The following is a 19,082-nucleotide window of genomic DNA, read 5'->3' on the forward strand; positions in this document are numbered from 1 at the left end:
TTTGAGTTTTCCTGGCCCAGGTGTGAAAAGTCACCCAGTTTAGAGGAGGGCTGATTCCCCAACACACTTGTAGAAGTGGATCTAGAGGGGAATTTTTCTCTAGGCTTTGGAGAGGGTTTCTTGCCTTTGCAGTGAACCTGACAGGAGGAATGCTTGGCTCTACCTCTGCCTGTCACTGTGTCTGAAGTGCTAGTGCTGGGCAGTGCGCTCCTCGATGCCTCAAACCACTGTGCAGTGCAGTCTGGTTCCATGAGGTGTTTCCTAAGCCTGAACTCCCATGCTTGTCCTGCCAGTCGATGTTATAGTTACCAGTTCAGAGTCCAGATCAATCTAGTGGCCAGCTAGGTTGATCATGAGTACAGAGGATCTGGGTTCCATCGGTTGTGACACGATGCTCCGGGAAAGTCTTGGCAGGATGAACCCAAAGTTTCATGGCAAGGCACCCTGTTTTAGTGATTTTCATTCATAGGGACCAATGAGTTTTGCACCATCATGTGGTAATCAATTGTTGTTTGACAAGTGCTTGTTTTTTTAAATTTTTTATTTTTTTTTATTAAGTTTTTTAGGGAGTTATTCCATGCTGGTTTTTATTACTACTATTTTGTTCCTATTTTGTTACTGCTATTTGTGTACCTGTCTTATTTTTAGAGTAGTTAATGTGCCCTCCTTTGAATAGGGGCGTGTTCCAGCCTCCTGGAGCCCTTGTGTCTGTCTCTGGCTCCTCCCTAGACCATCTGGTTCAGCAATGGCCTTCACACTTATTTCTTAACCCACACATTCCTCATTTACACACAAAACAGAATTAATTTACACAGAACATTTTGAACAGGAACATCAAATTGCAATGCAAAAGAAAACAATCATGGCATTCCTTCACTTATTTTAAAATTCTAAACCTACAACAAATTGGTGACCCTCAAAGGATCTGTTACTGCCTTGAAATTAGTCCAGACATAGATTCTGGCTGATGTATCCCTACCAATGGCACATTAGGCCATTCCTTTTTGCTATTTAAAAAGAGTGGCTGGCAGGATATGATCTAATCATACACCAATACGTTTAATACATACAACATTATTATTAGCAAAGAATCCTGTGGCACCTTATAGACTAACAGACGTTTTGGAGCATGAGCTTTCGTGGGTGAATACCCACTTCGTCAGATGCAAGTCTATAAGGTCTATAAGGTGCCACAGGATTCTTTGCTGCTTTTACAGATCCAGACTAACACAACTACCCCTCTGATACTTTACATTATTATTCTTTATTTTTTTATTTTAAATGATATAAAATACAAACATAAAATGTTACTACTACACAGGGTGGGGAGGAGTGACAGCTACTGTGCTTAGCAGAGATATGAACTTCTCTGAAGCAGTAGAGGCACATCTGGTGATCACTGCCTTGGGAAGGAACAGGGACAGGAGACGCAGTTCTTGAAGGCCAGAATCCTGCCCATAACTGGACCCCATACTGGGAAGGGGGGCATGTTTCCCAAAACCTAATTATCTAATAAACTAAGAATTTTTATATTCAATATTTACAGTTTATAATATTTACAGGTTTGATGAAGGAAGATCAGCCCTCTGGACACTGGAGAGTTCAGACTCAGGCCATGAAACAGTAAGAAGGAACGGGAGAGGCCGTTGGTCCGCATGGCCGCTTACACCCTCAGATCAGAGCACAAGGAGGGAAAGAGTGCATATGAGGACCAAGGGACACTACTAACAAGAATTCATCCAGTCTCAAGCACATGGAGTGCATGCATTGCCCACAGTGGAATATATACAGGAACAAGCACTTGCAGAAGGGAGCCTTTGCTCCACCTCTTATTAATTTTAGTCACTGGAAAATATCAGCCTTTGCAGTGCTTGAATGTAAGAAAGGAAGCATTAAAAGGGTTGGGGCAGGGGGGAAATGGAAACAATGAAGGCTCCTCTCAGATACCCCAAACAGTCCCCCGGCAGAAGCCAGGCCCAAGAGGGGAGCAAGCAGGAGCTTCTCTGACAAAGGTTGGTACAGCACTTAATAGATCAGACAAAAGAAAGGGAAAGGCCTACATGAACCATTTTCAGCAGACAGATACCCCAGCAATTACACATTAAACTTTCTATTTGTCCTTGGAGGGCTTGAATCAGAAGCATGAGAGCTGCAGCATTTCACCACTGTACACTCAGAGGGAGGCATGCATTACAGGAGCAATTTGTAGCTTGGTTGCAAGAGGATCACCCATGTAAGGAAGGCTGGACAGAACTCCTCCCAAGAGCGCTAAGGAAGAGAGCTCTGTAAAGGTATCTGTGAAGCAGCACTGATGCTTTTATACAGGAATTCACATCATCTGTGAATACTTTAAATATTTATCCCTGCAGGTTGCCTGGCACAGAGAGCCCACATGTATGAATGCACAAGGGAAACTTGTTTAATTCTCGGCATATCAGACTGGTGAGAGGGAAACAGAAGCTAAGATTCCAGACCTCCCTTCATGCACAATGGTTCACCTTTTCAAGAGGCAAGAAGTGGCTCGTAGGTACAGGTGAACACTAAGGAATAAATTGAATATTCCAGACCTTTCCCCTCCCTACAAGTTCCACAATGTCTGCTAGGAAGGGGATCGTGATCAAACTCATTGCAACAGCCAGAAGGTGCTAGCAATTTGTAGTCACTTAACCTGAGTTGCTGAGATGCAAGCTGCTCCATTGAACAACCCCCTCTGTCAAAGAAATAAAGCTCAACCCTGCTTCTCACTCCTCCCACAAAAAAACGCTCATTTGTTTCAGTGCAACTCACCAAGATGGTCATCACTAAATACTGGAAGTGATTGTGAAGACTGGCTGCATGGGTGCAAAACAGGACAAAATTGCTCTGCTCAAGCTGCGAGATGAAGACAACATCAAAAAGAATTTCGTTACATCACCTATAACAAATCAGTTATCAAATAAATCCAAGCTTTTAGGACCTGATTCTGTTCTCACTTATGCCAGTTTAAACCAGGAATAACTCCACTGAAGACACTGGAGTAATGTCAAGATAAAGCTGGGGTAAAGTGACAGACGCATCAGGCCCTGAATGTAGCAAACTAGTACATTGCAATATGGAAGACTAGTTTATTGGAAGGGGAGAGGAGTCTATTTGCAACCTTGGAGTTTGCCTATTGTAACTGGTTAGTTACACAGAGCAGTTTGCTGAAAAAAGTTGCACTCCTCTTCCACAGACTGCCTCTTAGACAGTAATACCATGCATCTTTTAATTAAAGCCATGGCTCCTAAGCAATTTACTGCTCCCTCAGCTGAAATTAATCATGACAACCCTCTGAAGTGCAGTAACTGATCTGGAGTGGCTTAATCATGTTGCTTATATTTATATATTTGCATATATATATTTCTGATCCTGAGCTCTGGCTCAGGATCAGAAATGCCCACAAGTTTGGGTACTGTTTGGGTTGGAGGATCCAGTTCCTGTCTATTATACAGATAGGTGAGTCACAAGAATTATCATCCAGGATTTTGAGAGTTCAGGGCGAGGGCTGGAACTGAATTCCTGGTCCAGACCCATCTCTCATTATTTTGGGAAGGTGGAAGGTCTAGAGAAGAAACCGTGTCTTGCATGGAAGCTTGATGAACTACTGTTCCTTTGAGAGCCAAGAAATTAACAACAGCTTTTTTGTTTATGTAGAAATTAGGCCGAGTATCCATGGGGAGATTTCTGGTCCCTCCCGCTTCCCCATTGCCTTCTCCAGCTTGTGCCATAGTCTGCTGTGCTCTCATTTCAGATGTGGAAAACACCATATTGGGATCAGATCCACCAAAACTATGTCTCCCTATCCTTTCACCCTCTGCCCCCACTCCAAAACAACCCCCCAGACAGACAGCAGCCTGTGCTGCACATACCAGCCAAGTTGGAGCAAGAGAGCTTCCTTCCCCCGCCTCTTTAAGATCTGAGGGTACAAGATGGAGGAGGAGCTCCCTGGGTGTTGTCAATAGGTGACTGTCTGTCTGCAGGTGACTGTGTGCCATGCCAGGCCACATCCTGACTAAGTGAGTGAGTGCTGTAAGGGTCTTAATCCCAAGGAGTCTACCTTCCTCTTCCCTCGCCTGTTGTCGCTTAGACGGACTACGTTATTTGATGTGAGGGGAGATGCTTTGTTACTGTCTCTCACTCTCAGGCCTTTCCCTCAAGCAAAAACTGTCAGATGCACAAGGAAGGCTTGCTAACAGGACCCTAATCCATGCCAACAGGAAATGTGGCTATTTCTTGGCAAACATATTTTCTGAGGTTCTTTGTGATAAGCACAAGCAGTGGAGGAGTGACAGTCCTTCCACAGGACTTATTAATTCACCAGGACAGTTGGCAAACAAAGTATGAGGTAAGCATAACATTATAAGCATAACTCTTGTCATAATGTCACAGTGCTGGCTGACTGATGGTTCATGTGACTAAGGCCTGGTCCACACTGGGGGGCAGTGTCGAGGTAAGATACGCAACTTCAGCTACTGGAATACCGTAGCTGAAGTCGAAGTATCTTATCCCGACTTACCTCCCGTCCTCACCGCTTGGGATCGACGTCCGTGACTCCCCCGTCGACTCCGCTACCGCCACTCGCTCCAGTGGAGTTCCGGAGTCGACGGGAGCGCGTTCGGGGATTGATATATCGCGTCTAGATGAGACGCGATATATCGATCCCCGCAAAATCGATCGCTACCCGCCGATTTGGCGGGTAGTCTGGACGTACCCTTATGGACTAGTGTAAAAAACATGGATATTACGATGTGCTTTAAAAAAAATAGAGATGAAGATTTATAGGGCCCTATCAAATTCACGGTCCATTTTGGTCAATTTCACAATCATAGGATTTTAAAAATCATAAATTTCGTTATTTCAGATATTTAAATCTGAAATTTCACATTGTTGTAATTGTAGCAGTCCTGGTCCAAAAGGGGGTTGGAAGGGTTGCAAGGGTATTGTTGGGGATGGGGTGGCTGGAGGGCAGTGGCTGCTGGCTAGGAGCCCAGCTCTGAAGGCAGGGCTGCCACCAGCAGCAGGCAGAAATAAGGATGACATGGTATGGTATTGCCACCCTTACTGCTGCGCTGCTGCCTTCAGAGCTGGGCCCTCAGTCAGCAGACGCCACTCTCCAGCCGCTCAGCTCTGAAGGATGCAGCAGCGCAGAAGTAAGGGTGGCAATACCATGACTCCCCTACAATAACCTTGCAACCTCCCCTCTGACCCCCTTTTGGGTCAGGACCCCCAGTTTGAGAACACTGGTGAAATCTGTATAGTATAGGGTAAAAGTGCACAAAAGACCAGATTTCACGAGGGAGAGCAGATTTCACGATCCATGACGTGTTTATCATGGCCATGAATTTGGTAGGGCCCTAATAATTAAGGTAATGAATGTGAAGGAAACACACTTAAAATATTAATGGAGATGAGCACAGATCGCAAAATCCTGGATCAAAATAAAACTGAACTTTGGGGAATGTGGGTTGAGAATCTATCAGTTTCAGGTTTTTATACATCTATCAATGTGATGCTGCCTCACTGTGTTTCTTTTGGGAGGTTCGAAATACAGCAGGTGATCCGAATTTTGTGGCTCTAGTTATAACTAGAACTAGTACTGTATGCCTAGATGATGGAACATCATCTTACACTTACATAGCGCCTTCCTTCACAAAATACTCTATAGGAACCACTTCAGACACGATTAAAACAGAGTCACATAGGGAAAGGAATGGGGCAATGGTTTAATGCAGCACACGTTATAGAACAGCTTTGGGAAAAAGCATTCCCTAGCTGGTTAAAACTAGGGGATTTTAGGTAGGTAGAATATAATTAACCAAACCGGGCCTTTAATAAGTGGTCAGGGCTTTAGGTTTTATTTCTTGTTTGAAAGACATTACCTCCACCAGCACAATGCCCCTTAGCCCGACAGCAGAGCATTAGTTCCATATTGAGTCAGAGGGGAAAAACACAATCTACCGAATCACTAGTTCTACTTGCAAGTCTAGGGCTATTTTACATTCCAGCTGCTGCTTCTGACTCTTTCATGCTGTGGGTAGAACAAGTCCAATGCATGGACTTGCAAAGACTGGAGTTACCTGAACGGCTGTTGAGATGAGAAGAAACGAAGCTGTAAGCTTCAAGTACGGACCGTGCTTCATTGTGAGTCTCAGTCCCTTAAAGAAAGGAATTGCTTTGTCTGAATTTAAGGCGTAAGGATCTACAAGGGGTGGAATACATAAAATAATGTCATATTTTCCAAAGCTAAGTGGGAAAGAATCACTTTGAAACCCAGATGTATTTGAATTTAACTTACCGTCTCTCTCCTTAACGCCAATGAAAAGGATGACAATGCCGAATAGATACACCCCTCCTATTACTCCTGCTGCAATCATGTAGACTTCTCTCTTTAAAGGAAAGAGACTTATTACAGATAAGGACAGTAAAAGCCTGATCGCACTGCTCCGGCTCAACAAAAGTGAACGGAACACTACACTGAGGAAAGACAAATTACAGATCCTAGATAGAAATAATTTTAATACTAGCATGGGCAAGATTTACATACAAAACAATGGGGATTGTGTCATGTTAGGATATAAGCGTGCTATTCATTTGACCAGAGCAGGCTACAGTTTTATGAAGGACAGAGTAACATTTTCCAGGGGTCAGCACAAGCTACGACCATTATGGGGAACCCTGGCTCCCTCAAATTTTTCAGGTTAAGGTAAGGTGAGGCCCAAGTGTGAGCTGACCTTGACAATATTTTTGGAAAAACAAAAACAGCCCTGCTTTTGACATCTCATATTAATCTGTAACAACAGCGGGCCCCAATCCCCAGTACTGCTGAGCATCCACATCGTCCAATTAATTCAGCTATGGTCAGTGCTTTATTTGTAATGAAAGACGTGCCGGGGCTCAAGCAAGTTTTTTACATTCATAAGTGATGCAGCAAACCCAGAGGTGCTGGGGCTATGAACTGCCAAGCCTAGAGGTGCCGGGGCTCAGCCCGGGCACAAATTAAGCACTGGCTATGGTAGGTTAACTACTGCCTTGGCTATTATACCTTGAAACCATATTTCTAACAGCACTGCTTATGGACCAGGGCTAAGACTGTCAAAAGTGACTAATGATTTTGGATACTTCAGTGTCAGGGTGCCCAATGGAGAGAAAGGACGGTCCAGTGGTTAAGATGTTAGCCTAGGACTGGAGTGACCTGGATTCAGCTCCCTGCTCCACCACAGACCTTCTTAGAATCATAGAAGATTAGGGTTGGAAGGGACCTCAGAAAGTCATCTAGTCCAACCCCCTGCTCAAAGCAGGACCAATCCCCAGATAGATTTTTACCCCAGTTCCCTAAATGGCCCCCTCAAGGACTGAACTCGCAACCCTGGGTTTAAGCAGGCCAATGCCCAAACCACTGAGCCATCCCTCCCCCCACTGTGCTGCTAATCCAATCACTCTGTGAAACTCCAGTGTCGTTCTGAAGTGTGGTCGCTCTCACTGGAGCTAGGTGAGCTCAAGTGTTCTAACATGAGCTAACTGTTGTAGTGAAGACAAGCCCCCAGAATAACTAGTTGCTTTTGAAAATCTCAGTCTTTCTCTGGTTGCTTGGCTGGAACTGGAGAACTTCCCAGGTACGTACAGCCAGCTATGTGCGCTTCTTTGTGTGAGGAACTTTCACAGCTGCAGACTATTTACAAATAAAATTTACTTCAGGATAAATCTAGGACCTGTAAGTATAAATTTCTACCAAAAAGTAAAATGGCCATGAACAAAAGGTCTAGTATGTCAGCAGCCAGGACATGTTTATATAAAAGCGATAGACATATACATTCGTCTGTCACAGATATGCAGCATGCGCCGGATGGTTCGGAATTTTTGCAAATGAGATTAATCTAGCTACAGATTTTGTGGTCGGCCTACTGCAGCCAATATGTCTTCATACGCTATGAGCGAGACCTCAATACAGATGCAAAATTAGTTAATAAAATCATTATAATTTATGTGTATAATGTTCCAATCTTGATTTCACTTTTACTGAAATTTAGGAGATATTTACAATTACTGTTATACACTGATGCTTGGAGAATATAAAGCTCACATTCTTATGTTTTTGGTAGCTTATATTTATTTAATTAAATGAAAATGTTCAAACTAATTAAGGATATTCCTAGGAAATCTCTGCTGTCTCAATCAAAGAGAGTCATGACAAGTGTCAGGCTATTCTCTGAATACGGTTTTCCAACCAGTTGTGCATCCACCTTATAATAGGTTTCTCTAGGCTATATTTCCCTAGTTTGTTTATGAGAAAGTCATGTGAGACAGTAACAAAAGCCGTACTAATACTGCTTGAGAAATTATTAAAGTTTCATTTAAGCATATTTACTTTGTATATTTTGACATTATATGATATTGACAATTTTTTGTTTTAACAGTTACAGCGCTTTAACTTTTTGAATCTCATTGTCTAGTCATCCCCATCTGTACTTCCCCCCATAATTTTCTTGCAACCATGAACATTTAAATAGATTAAAATAGAAAAAATGCTGAAAACCCATAAATTGTGCAACTGTTACAATTTAAATTGATAAAAGTAGAAAAAAAATGCTTAAAAAGTAAACACTGATATTAGCCATTGAAATTATCAAAAAATAAGAATAAAGTTCTGCCAAGCCTATAAATATACTACAAATGGTAGGTTGCAAATCTAGGAACCATTTGGTCAAAAAAAGCCCATTAACCAACAATGGCATCTTCTCAAAGAACAGGCTACCTCCCCCATGTACAAGATAAAAGTTTGGTACAGACATGATCTTTAGCTAAAAAAACCCCAAAACTTTGTAAGCTATTTATGTTTGAGAAAGAGATGGCTGTATACATGAATGTAAGGCTGTTCTTTATTCATGAGAAGGAATTATGCTTCAGATGTGTTTTCAGAGGTGTAGACTAAGGCATAAAAACTGGGCCTCTTTCTCCCTCTTTACAGAGAGAAAATCTTTAGTTTTAAACCCCACAAAAAGAATTCTAGAGATATCCTAATAAAAACTGATTTATTTTATAAAACTTTAACGTCTTCATTCTTTAAACTTCCAGGAGAACATTTATGGCTGGGAACTGTTTTACAGAAGATATTGGTTAATTCTGACTCATCTTTCCTCTTGATAGGGAAAACCCCTGTTGTCCCTCAACTGTTTAAGATGTTGTATGCTTCCTTTGAGATGCGTATTCACAAATGTTTTGTATCTAAAACTAGCTCTTCAAATAGTAACTTCCTGAGACTACTATTATGTGACTCGTAAGATTTTTTATGTACAAGTATAGGAAAGTCATTTGAATGCTATAGCAGGTTAATATAAGAAACCATCTGAGTATAAAATATTGATATTCACTGGGGAATTAATCAGTTACCTCGCAAAGCTTAAACATCTTGCCAAACTCAAAAAAGACAAGAAAAAGTTCTGCAAAGATTGTTAAGAAGAAAAGACAATACCTTATTTGATCACCATTTAAGTTTAAAGACTCTTTTGAATAATAATTTAAATTAAAAAAGGCTATTTTAACAGCTAAAATACTTTTTGGACTGTGTTTCGACTTATATGAAACAATTTCAAAACCTTGATGGAGCTAAAGGAATCTCTCCGAAAATGAACTGAATAAAAGAGAGTTAAAACTCTAATGTTCTGAGAATTTCCTGCCACAAAGCCAAAAATCAATACAACTATAAAGCTGAAGAATTACAGCTCTACTGCATGTGCATTAACAGACTGCATATTCATGAGACGAAGATGCTACCAAGGCAATCCCATGAAGGTGATAAGCCAATGAAATGTAACAGCATCGGATATCTGAATCCAGCCAAGCCCTGAAAGGTGTGCTTCTTCCACCTTCAGTGAGACTATGCAAAGAGAAGAGTATAAATTCCTCAGAAGTGGGACACGCACTCTCATGCTTGTTCTTACAAACTCTTTTGTGCTTTTATACTCTTACATGGTTCTGCTTTCTTATGCGCTCAGTTCAGCCTGGCCACCTCATCTCTACAAGCAAGCACACAGCAGCAACCAGACAGCTAAGAAGCAACAACACAGCATCAAGAAGCAGCAACCTTCCAGCTCAGCACTGCTTCTGCAGCACGATGACATCATTGAGACTTCAGCATCATTGGTGAGATAGAGTCTGCAAGAGCATTGCCAAGGGATTAGAGTTGTTTCTTGTAATAATTTTAATGGACTATTGAAATCCTATTGTAACTTAAGGCATTAACAGCTTCTCCTATTAAACACCAGATTGCTTTGACTGTGAACTCCAAAAGGATAAATGAGCTAATATTGGTAAAAAGAGAAAAAATAGCAGGATTTACAGTAGAACCTCAGAGTTACGAACACCTCGGGAATGGAGATTGTTCGTAATTCTGAAATGTTGTAACTTTGAACAAAATGTTATAGTTATTCTTTCAAAAGCTTACAACTGAACATTGAGTTAATACGGCTTTGACACTGTCATAACTATAAAGGGAAGGGTAACAACCCTCCTGTATACAATACCATAAAATCCCTCCTGGCCAGAGGCACCAAAATCCTTTTACCTGTAACGGGTTAAGAAGCTCAGGTAACCTGGCTGACACCTGACCCAAGGGACCAACAAGGGGACGAAATACTCTCAACATGTTCAAAGGATTTTCCAAAAGATTAGGCACACTGTACATTTTTACAGTTCTTGGTAATAGCAACACATTAGTTACAAAAATCACCATTAGCAATAGCGATAAATCCATTGCAAGTGTCCATTTACAATCATTTTTGTCATGCCACACCTTTGGCTCAATACCATTGGGGTCTGGGCCTTTTAGGGTTACCCTGTGGTTTCCCTTTGCAAAATTAAGTTTTCTTCTTTTTCCTTGTCCTGAAGGATTAAACCCTGATTTCTCTTGCTCAACAGAATTCGCTGGCTGATGGGGTGGGCTCTCTTCGCTACCACCTATTAGCAAGTCTTTCTTCTCCCGGACAGTCTCTACGCAAAAGAATTAATGGACACAAGTCTGAGGGCTTGGCTACACTTGAAAGTTGCAGCACTGGGAGTTACAGCGCTGGTCGTGCAGCTGTGTAGGGACAGCGCTGGTGTGAGGCCACACTGACAGCTACCAGCGCTGCAGTGTGGCCACATTTGCAGCACTGTTGGGAGCAGTGCATTATGGGCAGCTATCCCAGCGTTCAAGTGGCAGCAACGTAGTTTTCAAAAGAGGGGGGTGGGGTGGGGTGTAGTGTGACAGGCGGTGGGGGGGAGAGAGAGAGAGTGGATTTTTGGAGCCAACACTGTATGTTAGCTTCCTGACTTGCAAAATCAGAAAATGTTCCCGACCCCTTAATCTTAACTCTTAACTGCAAACAGCCTGCATCCAACGGACTCCCGTTCTCCCCTCTGCCCCCGCTGTTCCTCGTCAAGCAAACACTCAACCCCTGTGAATGAGACAGGCCGGGGGTTTTCTCATTTGATTGTTCACAGTCAGGTACAGATTGATCACAGCAAACAGGAGCTGTGTTTGTTTTTTTAGATAAGCAGCTCCCTGTGCTCCGGAGCGCCGCGGAGCTCCGAGTTCACAACAAAACAAAGAGAGGCTGAATCACAAAACAAAGAGAGTAATTTAGTTAAAAGCATTCTGGGATATCTCCTAATACCCTGGAGGCCAATAACAGCGCTGGTGCGTGGCCACACTTGACGAGCAGCGCTGGATCACCAGCACTGCACTCATTATACCCCAAGCAGACCAGGTGTACAGCCAGAGCTGCAGCCAGGGAGTTGCAGCGCTGGATGTGCCTTGCAGGTGTGGACAGTTACTAATTGCAGCGCTGGAAAGCCTCCACCAGCGCTGCAACTTTCAAGTGTAGCCAAGCAACTCCCACCTTTTCATGCTCTCTGTATGTATATATATCTCCTCAATATATGTTCCATTCTACGCATCTGATGAAGTGGGCTGTAGCCCAGGAAAGCTTATGCTCAAATAAATGTGTTAGTCTTTAAGGTGCCACAAGTACTCCTGTTCTTTCTTCTCCCTGTCAGCCAGGTTACCTGAGCTTCTTAACCCTTTACAGGTAAAAGGATTTTGGTGCCTCTAGCCAGGAGGAATTTTACAGTATTGTACACAGGAGGGCTGTTCCCTTCCATTTATAGTTATGACAGACACTTTACTATGCAGAAGAAAAATGCTGCTTTTAACCATCTTAATTTAAATGAAACAAGCACAGAAACAGTTTCCTTATCTTATCAAATCCTTTTTTTTAGAACTTTCCTTTTATTTCTTTGTAGTAGTTTACATTTAACACAGTACTGTACCGTATTTGGTTTGGGGGGCGGGGGGTTGGTTTTTTTTTGTCTCTGCTGCTGCCTGTGTACTTCTGGTTCCAAATGATGTGTATGGTTGACCGGTCAGTTTGTAACTCTTGTGTTCATACCTCTGAGGTTGTACTGTACTTTGAATTTAAGATTCTTGAATATTTATCAATTTTCCTGTCTCAAAACTGCTCCTTGAATGGCTTCCTTTTAAGTAACTGAGTTAAATGCTTTCTTCATCTTTGCCCATGTATAAAGTGGTTAGGTTATCCTTGACAAATCAAACAGGAATCACTGATCCTTAAATGAAATTCCTTAGCCCATCTATTAATTGTTTTAGTTATTTATGACACACTGAGACAGGCCTCCATACTGATTTTGGGAAAATTTACTTCGGTCTTAAATTCTCCTAGAGAAGAGTGTTCCCACTGGGGGTGTACCCCTTCTTAAGGACTAATCCAGTGATACCCAGTCTGAAGTTTGCGAGTCACAAGTGGCTCCTTAATGTGGCTCCTTAATGTGTCTAAACACTGTGTGATTTAATTATGAACGAATCTAAGTTATTAACCAATGAGGATGCTTTTACTATGTTATTAAACAATTGTAACTGATAAAATGAGAATACTTTGCCAGCCATTTTGCTGTAAGAATGAAACAATGAATTCACACTACTGTGGCTCTTTGGGGCCATACTGATCACTAATGTGGCTCTCAAACCACTGAGGTCTGAGTATCACTGGTCTAATCTCTGTTGAGAGCTCTTCACTGAAATACATACAGAAGAGATTGTATCTGTAGTAGCCATTGCTTACTGCTTGTGTTCTGTTTTGTTTTTTGTTATTATATTATTAAAGTGGGGGGGGAATCATAGCTAATTATTGTGGTTATTTTGTTTGTCTGCCATCGTGCTGTCCCCTATGGCACAGTCAGAAGAACCTCATGTGACTAAACAGTGAGGTCACACCCCTGAAATGGAGAAAATTAAGATTTGGCCCCAACTACTACTTGTCCTCCACATTATTTTTTTTTTGTAATTTTGAGGATAAAATCACTTGGAGCTCAACGCTTTGCAAAACAACCCTTTCTACCCACAATATCTCCCTGCCCCAACAATGCACGAGAGTAGGATTTTCACACACAAACATTCCCACATGACCTCAGATTTTTTATTCATGTCTGGTTCTTTTCTTTAATGCTGCTTAGGGGATTTCAAAGAATGGGGTTACTCAACAGCACTAATGAAAACAGTCACCGCAAGGCAAAAGGCTGCCAGTGCACTTCAATCCTGCCCTGCCACACCTCCAGCCAGTCCTCTCTTGAAAACTCCTTGTGCAGAGACTTGTCAATTTGTACGGCAATTTTGTGATGTGAGAAATTCATCGTTTCATAGATTCCAAGGCCAGAAAGGACCATTGTGATAATCTAGTCTGACCTCTTGTATAACACATGCTATAGAACTTCCCCAAAATAATTCCTACAATATATCTTTTGGAAAAATGTCCAACCTTGATTTCATAATTGTCAGTGATGGCGAATCACTGCGCCCCTCGGTAACTTGTTCCAATGGTTAAGTACCCACACAGTCTAAAATTTACACCTTATTTCCAGTCTGAATTTGTCTAGCTATTGGATAGCCCATTATTAAATATTTGTTCTGCATGTAGATACTTATAGACTGTAATCAGCCCACTTAACCTTCTCCTTGTTAAGCTAAGTAGATTGAGCTCCTTGAGTTTATCACTATAAGGCAGGTTTTCTAATCCTTTAATCGTTCTCGTGGCTCTTCTCTGAACCCTCTCCAATATATCAATATCCTTCTTGAATTGTGGGCACCAGAACTGGATACAATATTCCAGCATTGGTTGCACCAGTGCCAAATATGTAGGTAAAATAAATCCTGGGATGGATAAACAGGGGAATCTCAAGTAGGAGTAGAGAGGCGGCCCAGGGCTTGGGGTCAGCCCCAGCTGCAGGCAGCACGAGGCTCGGGAGTGGGGTCAGCCCTAGCCTCAGCTAAGGGCGGCATACAGCTGGGGCAGGGAGAGACCCAGCCATGGGCAGTGGGGAGCTCAGTGGGGGGGGGGCAGCCCCAGCTGCGGTCAGCACAGGACTCAGCCCCAGATGCAGGCGGCACGGGGTGGGGGAGAGTTAGCCCCAGCTCTGGGAGGCATGGGGAGGCTGGCTCGGGTGAGCTCTGCAAGGTGGGAGAGGGGCAGCTTGGATGAGCCCTTGGTCGTCCTGTTTTTACTTTAAGAAATATGGTCACCCTGGAAGGGGCGGGGTTAAGATCTCTACTCCTCCGTGGCTGGGATGAGAACCACGTCTTTCTTTAGCTGCTTCTCTTCCCACTCTCTGATGGCAGCTTGCGTTACTGCGCCTGACCGGCCATAGGTTCTCTGCAGCAGCTGATGCTGCCCTCCTGCCCAGAGGGTCTGCGATTAACGCGCGTTAAAAAAATTAATGCGTTAAGTGTGCTGTGCGTTAATCACACGCGTTAACGGCAGCTACTTGACAGCCCTGTTAATTAGGCTTCCATTTTAAACAGCAAGCCAGTCTGTAGGGGAGAGAAAAGGTGGCCATATACCTCCTCAGCATCCATATGTCTCAGCATCTTCAGCAAAGCTCCTCAGCATAATTTGGTTGTCGTGCTAAGAAGCAATTACAAACAGAACAGACAGGAGGGCTTGTTCAAAATGATGTGTCTGTCTTGGTTCTGATGTCACCAACCTTAAGCATGTCAGCCTCATGTATATCCCGCAGGATGATGTGCTGTAACACCACTGCAACCTCTCCTAGGGATTTTAGTGTCCTCGTACCGCATGCACTTACTCCAAGGTTGGAAGCGTTGCTTAGAGAACTGGAAGAGTCGGTGGCGTTTATGGTGAGATTCACAGCGCAGTGATCAGAGGCATGGGCTCTTGCCACAATCTGTCCGTGGAGCGCAGCTCCCATCAAGGTTCCAAGCACTTCCACAGTCATTCCTGTAACAGGAAGCAGAAACATGTGTTAGGAGGTGAGCTTGTTTCACCCAGTGCTACTGAGCCTGGCGGTTTCTCTCATTAAAGAGGGAACTGATTGAGGCAAGCGATGTTCCTTTTACACAGGGAACATTCACAAATGGCATCAATAAACCAGCAGAAGCAGCAAAGAATCCTGTGGCACCTTATAGACTAACAGAAGTTTTGCAGCATGAGCTTTCGTGGGTGAATACCCACTTCTTCGGATGCAAGCCACTGCTTGCATCCGAAGAAGTGGGTATTCACCCACGAAAGCTCATGCTGCAAAACTTCTGTTAGTCTATAAGGTGCCACAGGATTCTTTGCTGCTTCTACAGAACCAGACTAACACGGCTACCCCTCTGATAATAAACCAGCAGAACTTGACCATCAGTTACAACTGGTCAGCATCCCTTGATGGAGCTGAAATTCCACCTCCTGTTTTCTGACCACCTCTATATTATTACAGAAAAGTGGTTCTCAAACTTTTGTACTGGTGACCCCTTTCACATAGCAAGCCTCTGAGTGCGACTTCCCCCTTATATAAAAAGCATTTTTAATTTATATTTAACACCATTATACATGCTGGAGGCAAAGCGAGGTTTGGGATGGAGGCTGACAGCTCGTGACCCCCGCTGGAATAACCTCGTGACCCCCTGAGGGATCCCGACCCCCAGTTTGAGAACCCCTGATATAGAACATATGTAAGAGCTATATGGCTGGGGCTAATCTACGTAGGGGAATAAAGTTGAAATATAGCTTAAATGCTGAGGGGCATTCTCTGAGCATGGGACTGGGAGCCAGAACACCTGTGTGCTATTCCTGGGTCTAACAGTGACTTTAGAAAGTCACCTGTAAATGGGATGGATATTTACCTGCCTCACAGTCACCCTGTCAATTTTAGTTGATGTTTGTGAAGAACATGAAGCCCTAATATGCTAAGTTTTAATATCTAAAGTGACTGAGGACCAGACTTTTAGAACTGTGTGCATGTGACTGCGCTAACTGCACATGTGTATTGGGCCTCTTTTTGTTTTGTTTTGTGGTTTTTAATCAGAGCAACTTCTACTGGTGACGACAGCAGCTGACGCCATCACAAAATTGAATATCATCCCCTCAATCAGCCCAAAAGCTCCAGGGTATCTAAATACTCTCCTTCTGTCTGGCTAGGAAATGACCTATGTGAATTAACTAACTTGTTCTCCTGTCTTGGGGCAGGAGTTACCTCTGCCATGGAGACAAGTATCTTAAGAGCAGCAGCATTTTACGGATCTAGAGAATGATAAATCATTACATCTCAGTATTACAGCATTAAATGAAAAGCCTCCAGAGAGATCAAGCCAATCAGTTCTCTCATTTTATAATGCCATGTTTGCCTAGTTCATCATTTCTCAAACTGTGATCCATGGACCATCACTGACTCTAAGTGATGCATAATTAATATAGCTATAGCATCCTCTTTCCCCCTAAACTGGGTTGCTTAGACATTACTGACTTAAAGTCTGCTCTGCTGAGCACAAATCCAAAATTCATGTTTCTCATTATTGCATCCCATCAAACTGGATTCAGTTTCCAAACATGCATGACTTAAAGAGATAGTTCCTGATTTGTGTAAAGAGAATTTTTGTTTCAAATGTGTGTTATGAGTACTCTTGTTTGGGCTTAGATGAAAGACGCTGCAGAGCCATTACTTAAGAGAGACAGAGAGGTTTCCTGTTTTGAGCTTTCATTCTCCACAGTGTGGGACTTTCCAGCAACTGCTGCTATTTTCTCAAACAGAGAGGACCATGGAATGGAGGATGTGACCTTATGGGTCACCTAACGTGTTTTCTTGGCTCAGGTTAAGTTACCAACCCCAAATTTCACTCCCAACTTGACTGGCTGACCAAAAGTACTGGCTAGCCCAGATCCAAATAGGAGTCTGACCTAAAATATTTGGCTGTAACCCAATCTAAAATTTCAATCGGACATGCCATGCAGTGCTTCAAAAAAATCGCTGAGCATCTGGTGCAATGGGTAACTACAGATCACAGAATCATAGAATATCAGGGTTGGAAGGGACCTCAGGAGGTCATCTAGTCCAACCCCCTGCTCAAAGCAGGACCAATCCCCAACTAAATAATCCCAGCCAGGGCTTTGTCAAGCCTGACCTTAAAAACCTCTAAGAAAGGAGATTCCACCACCTCCCTAGGTAACCCATTCCAGTGCTTCACCACCCTCCTAGTGAAAAAGTTTCTCCTAATATCCAACCTAAACCTCGCCCACTGCAACTTGAGACCATTACTCCTTGTTCTGTCATCTGCTATGAGATGAGTCACAGCATTGTATCATAATGCCACCTCTTCATTTGTAACCTCTATAGTGGATAGTGAAGGTGTGCTCTACCTAATGCTTGCATGTAAGAAGAAAGCCATCATAAGATGCCATAGAAATTCACCTGCAAATGCATTTACTTTTCTAAGCAGTGTTGGGCTGAAAAGGTGGCATATTTCAAAGTTGTTGTGAGCTATAGTCTATTACATTTTAATGGTTAATTTCTAGCTTAGCCAAGAAAATAGTGCTTTCAAAGCTGTTTTAAGGTAAGTTCTACTTCTTAAATTTAAGTAGAACTTACCTTAAAATAACTTTGAAAGTATCTACCTTTGTCATGCATTCAAATAGTAGGCAGCAGTATAGAACTGACATGGTTAAGGAGTTCTACTTCTCTCAGTAGAGGGCAGTGGTACCTCTGTTTCTCAGGCTACGGCTACAATAGAGAGCTCTCCTGTCAGCTTAATTACTCCAGCCCCCAGGAGTGAGCAACAGTAGCTATGGCAAGGGGAGAGAAGCTCTCCTACTGACCGCACTATCCACACCAGCGCTTAAGTCAGCATAAATTATGTCGCTCAAGGGGGTGGCTAATTCACATGCCTGAGCGACATAATTTATGTCGACTTAAGCTGTAGTGTAGCCATAGCCTCAATGTTATTAAAAAAACACACTGTCATATATTACATTGCATTTTTTTCTTTAACAGATTCCTTTAGCTGATGTTCTAGAGGCTACAAACAAAAACAATGATCTTTAGATCAGGCAGAGGAGCAAGACGGGAATGCTTTTGAGAAGACCTTGTAAAAAGAGACCATTTCCCTTGTCAACATCAGCACTGCAAGAAATCTCAGTGCCAAAGAAATATTTTAAAAAACCCACACACGCAAGTCAGGAAATTCAAAGTTATTATTCACGCCACTGCCATAACTTGGCTGCACTGCACAACTGGACATATAAAACCCAATCATAAACAATAAGATAACACTGTCTATACATGCTGCCTTTCAGGAGTTCAAAGATATTAATGTACAGGTGTCATACCATCCCTGCGAGGTAAGTATTATGCTAAATTTGCTGCTGGGAATTAAGGCATACTGTTTAAGTGACTTTCCCAAAGTTTATTCCCTTTTCTCCCACAGTCTGTCTATATGAACAGAACTCTGATCTCCCAATTCCCAATCCTGTCCTTTAATTACTAGACCATGCTTCCTGTCGAAATATTAGGTAACATGTAATATCACATATGTACCGCACCTCAGGGAAGAGTTATGGATGCTGTGGGTACCATAACTCTGAAATTTCGGATTTGTGTCTGTTCAAAGTCTTGGCCATACCATTCTGCTTACACGGTTTTGTTTTACATTTAGTGTAGCCAGCATGCTGAGGATTAGATTGACAAATGGAGGAAGAAAGCCTCTTGCCAGTAAGAAAACAAGCACAACCAGGGAAAAAATA

The 19,082-nt window shown here is 42.7% G+C and overlaps 1 protein-coding gene across 1 annotated transcript in view; it reads right to left on the bottom strand.

Moving 5' to 3' along the window:
- Positions 1-19,082, bottom strand: part of MFSD2B (major facilitator superfamily domain containing 2B) — a 61,401-nt gene that overhangs the window by 17,103 nt on the left and 25,216 nt on the right. The window contains exons 6-9 of the mRNA XM_045010997.1: positions 15,151-15,302; positions 6,314-6,404; positions 6,096-6,217; positions 2,788-2,871 (exon numbers count right to left, since the gene is read on the bottom strand). Coding sequence (XP_044866932.1) covers positions 2,788-2,871; positions 6,096-6,217; positions 6,314-6,404; positions 15,151-15,302 — 449 coding nt within the window. The remainder of the gene's footprint in view (positions 1-2,787; positions 2,872-6,095; positions 6,218-6,313; positions 6,405-15,150; positions 15,303-19,082) is intronic.

This window comes from Mauremys mutica, chromosome 3 (assembly GCF_020497125.1).
Source record: "Mauremys mutica isolate MM-2020 ecotype Southern chromosome 3, ASM2049712v1, whole genome shotgun sequence".
In the NCBI taxonomy this organism is placed as follows: domain Eukaryota; kingdom Metazoa; phylum Chordata; order Testudines; family Geoemydidae; genus Mauremys; species Mauremys mutica.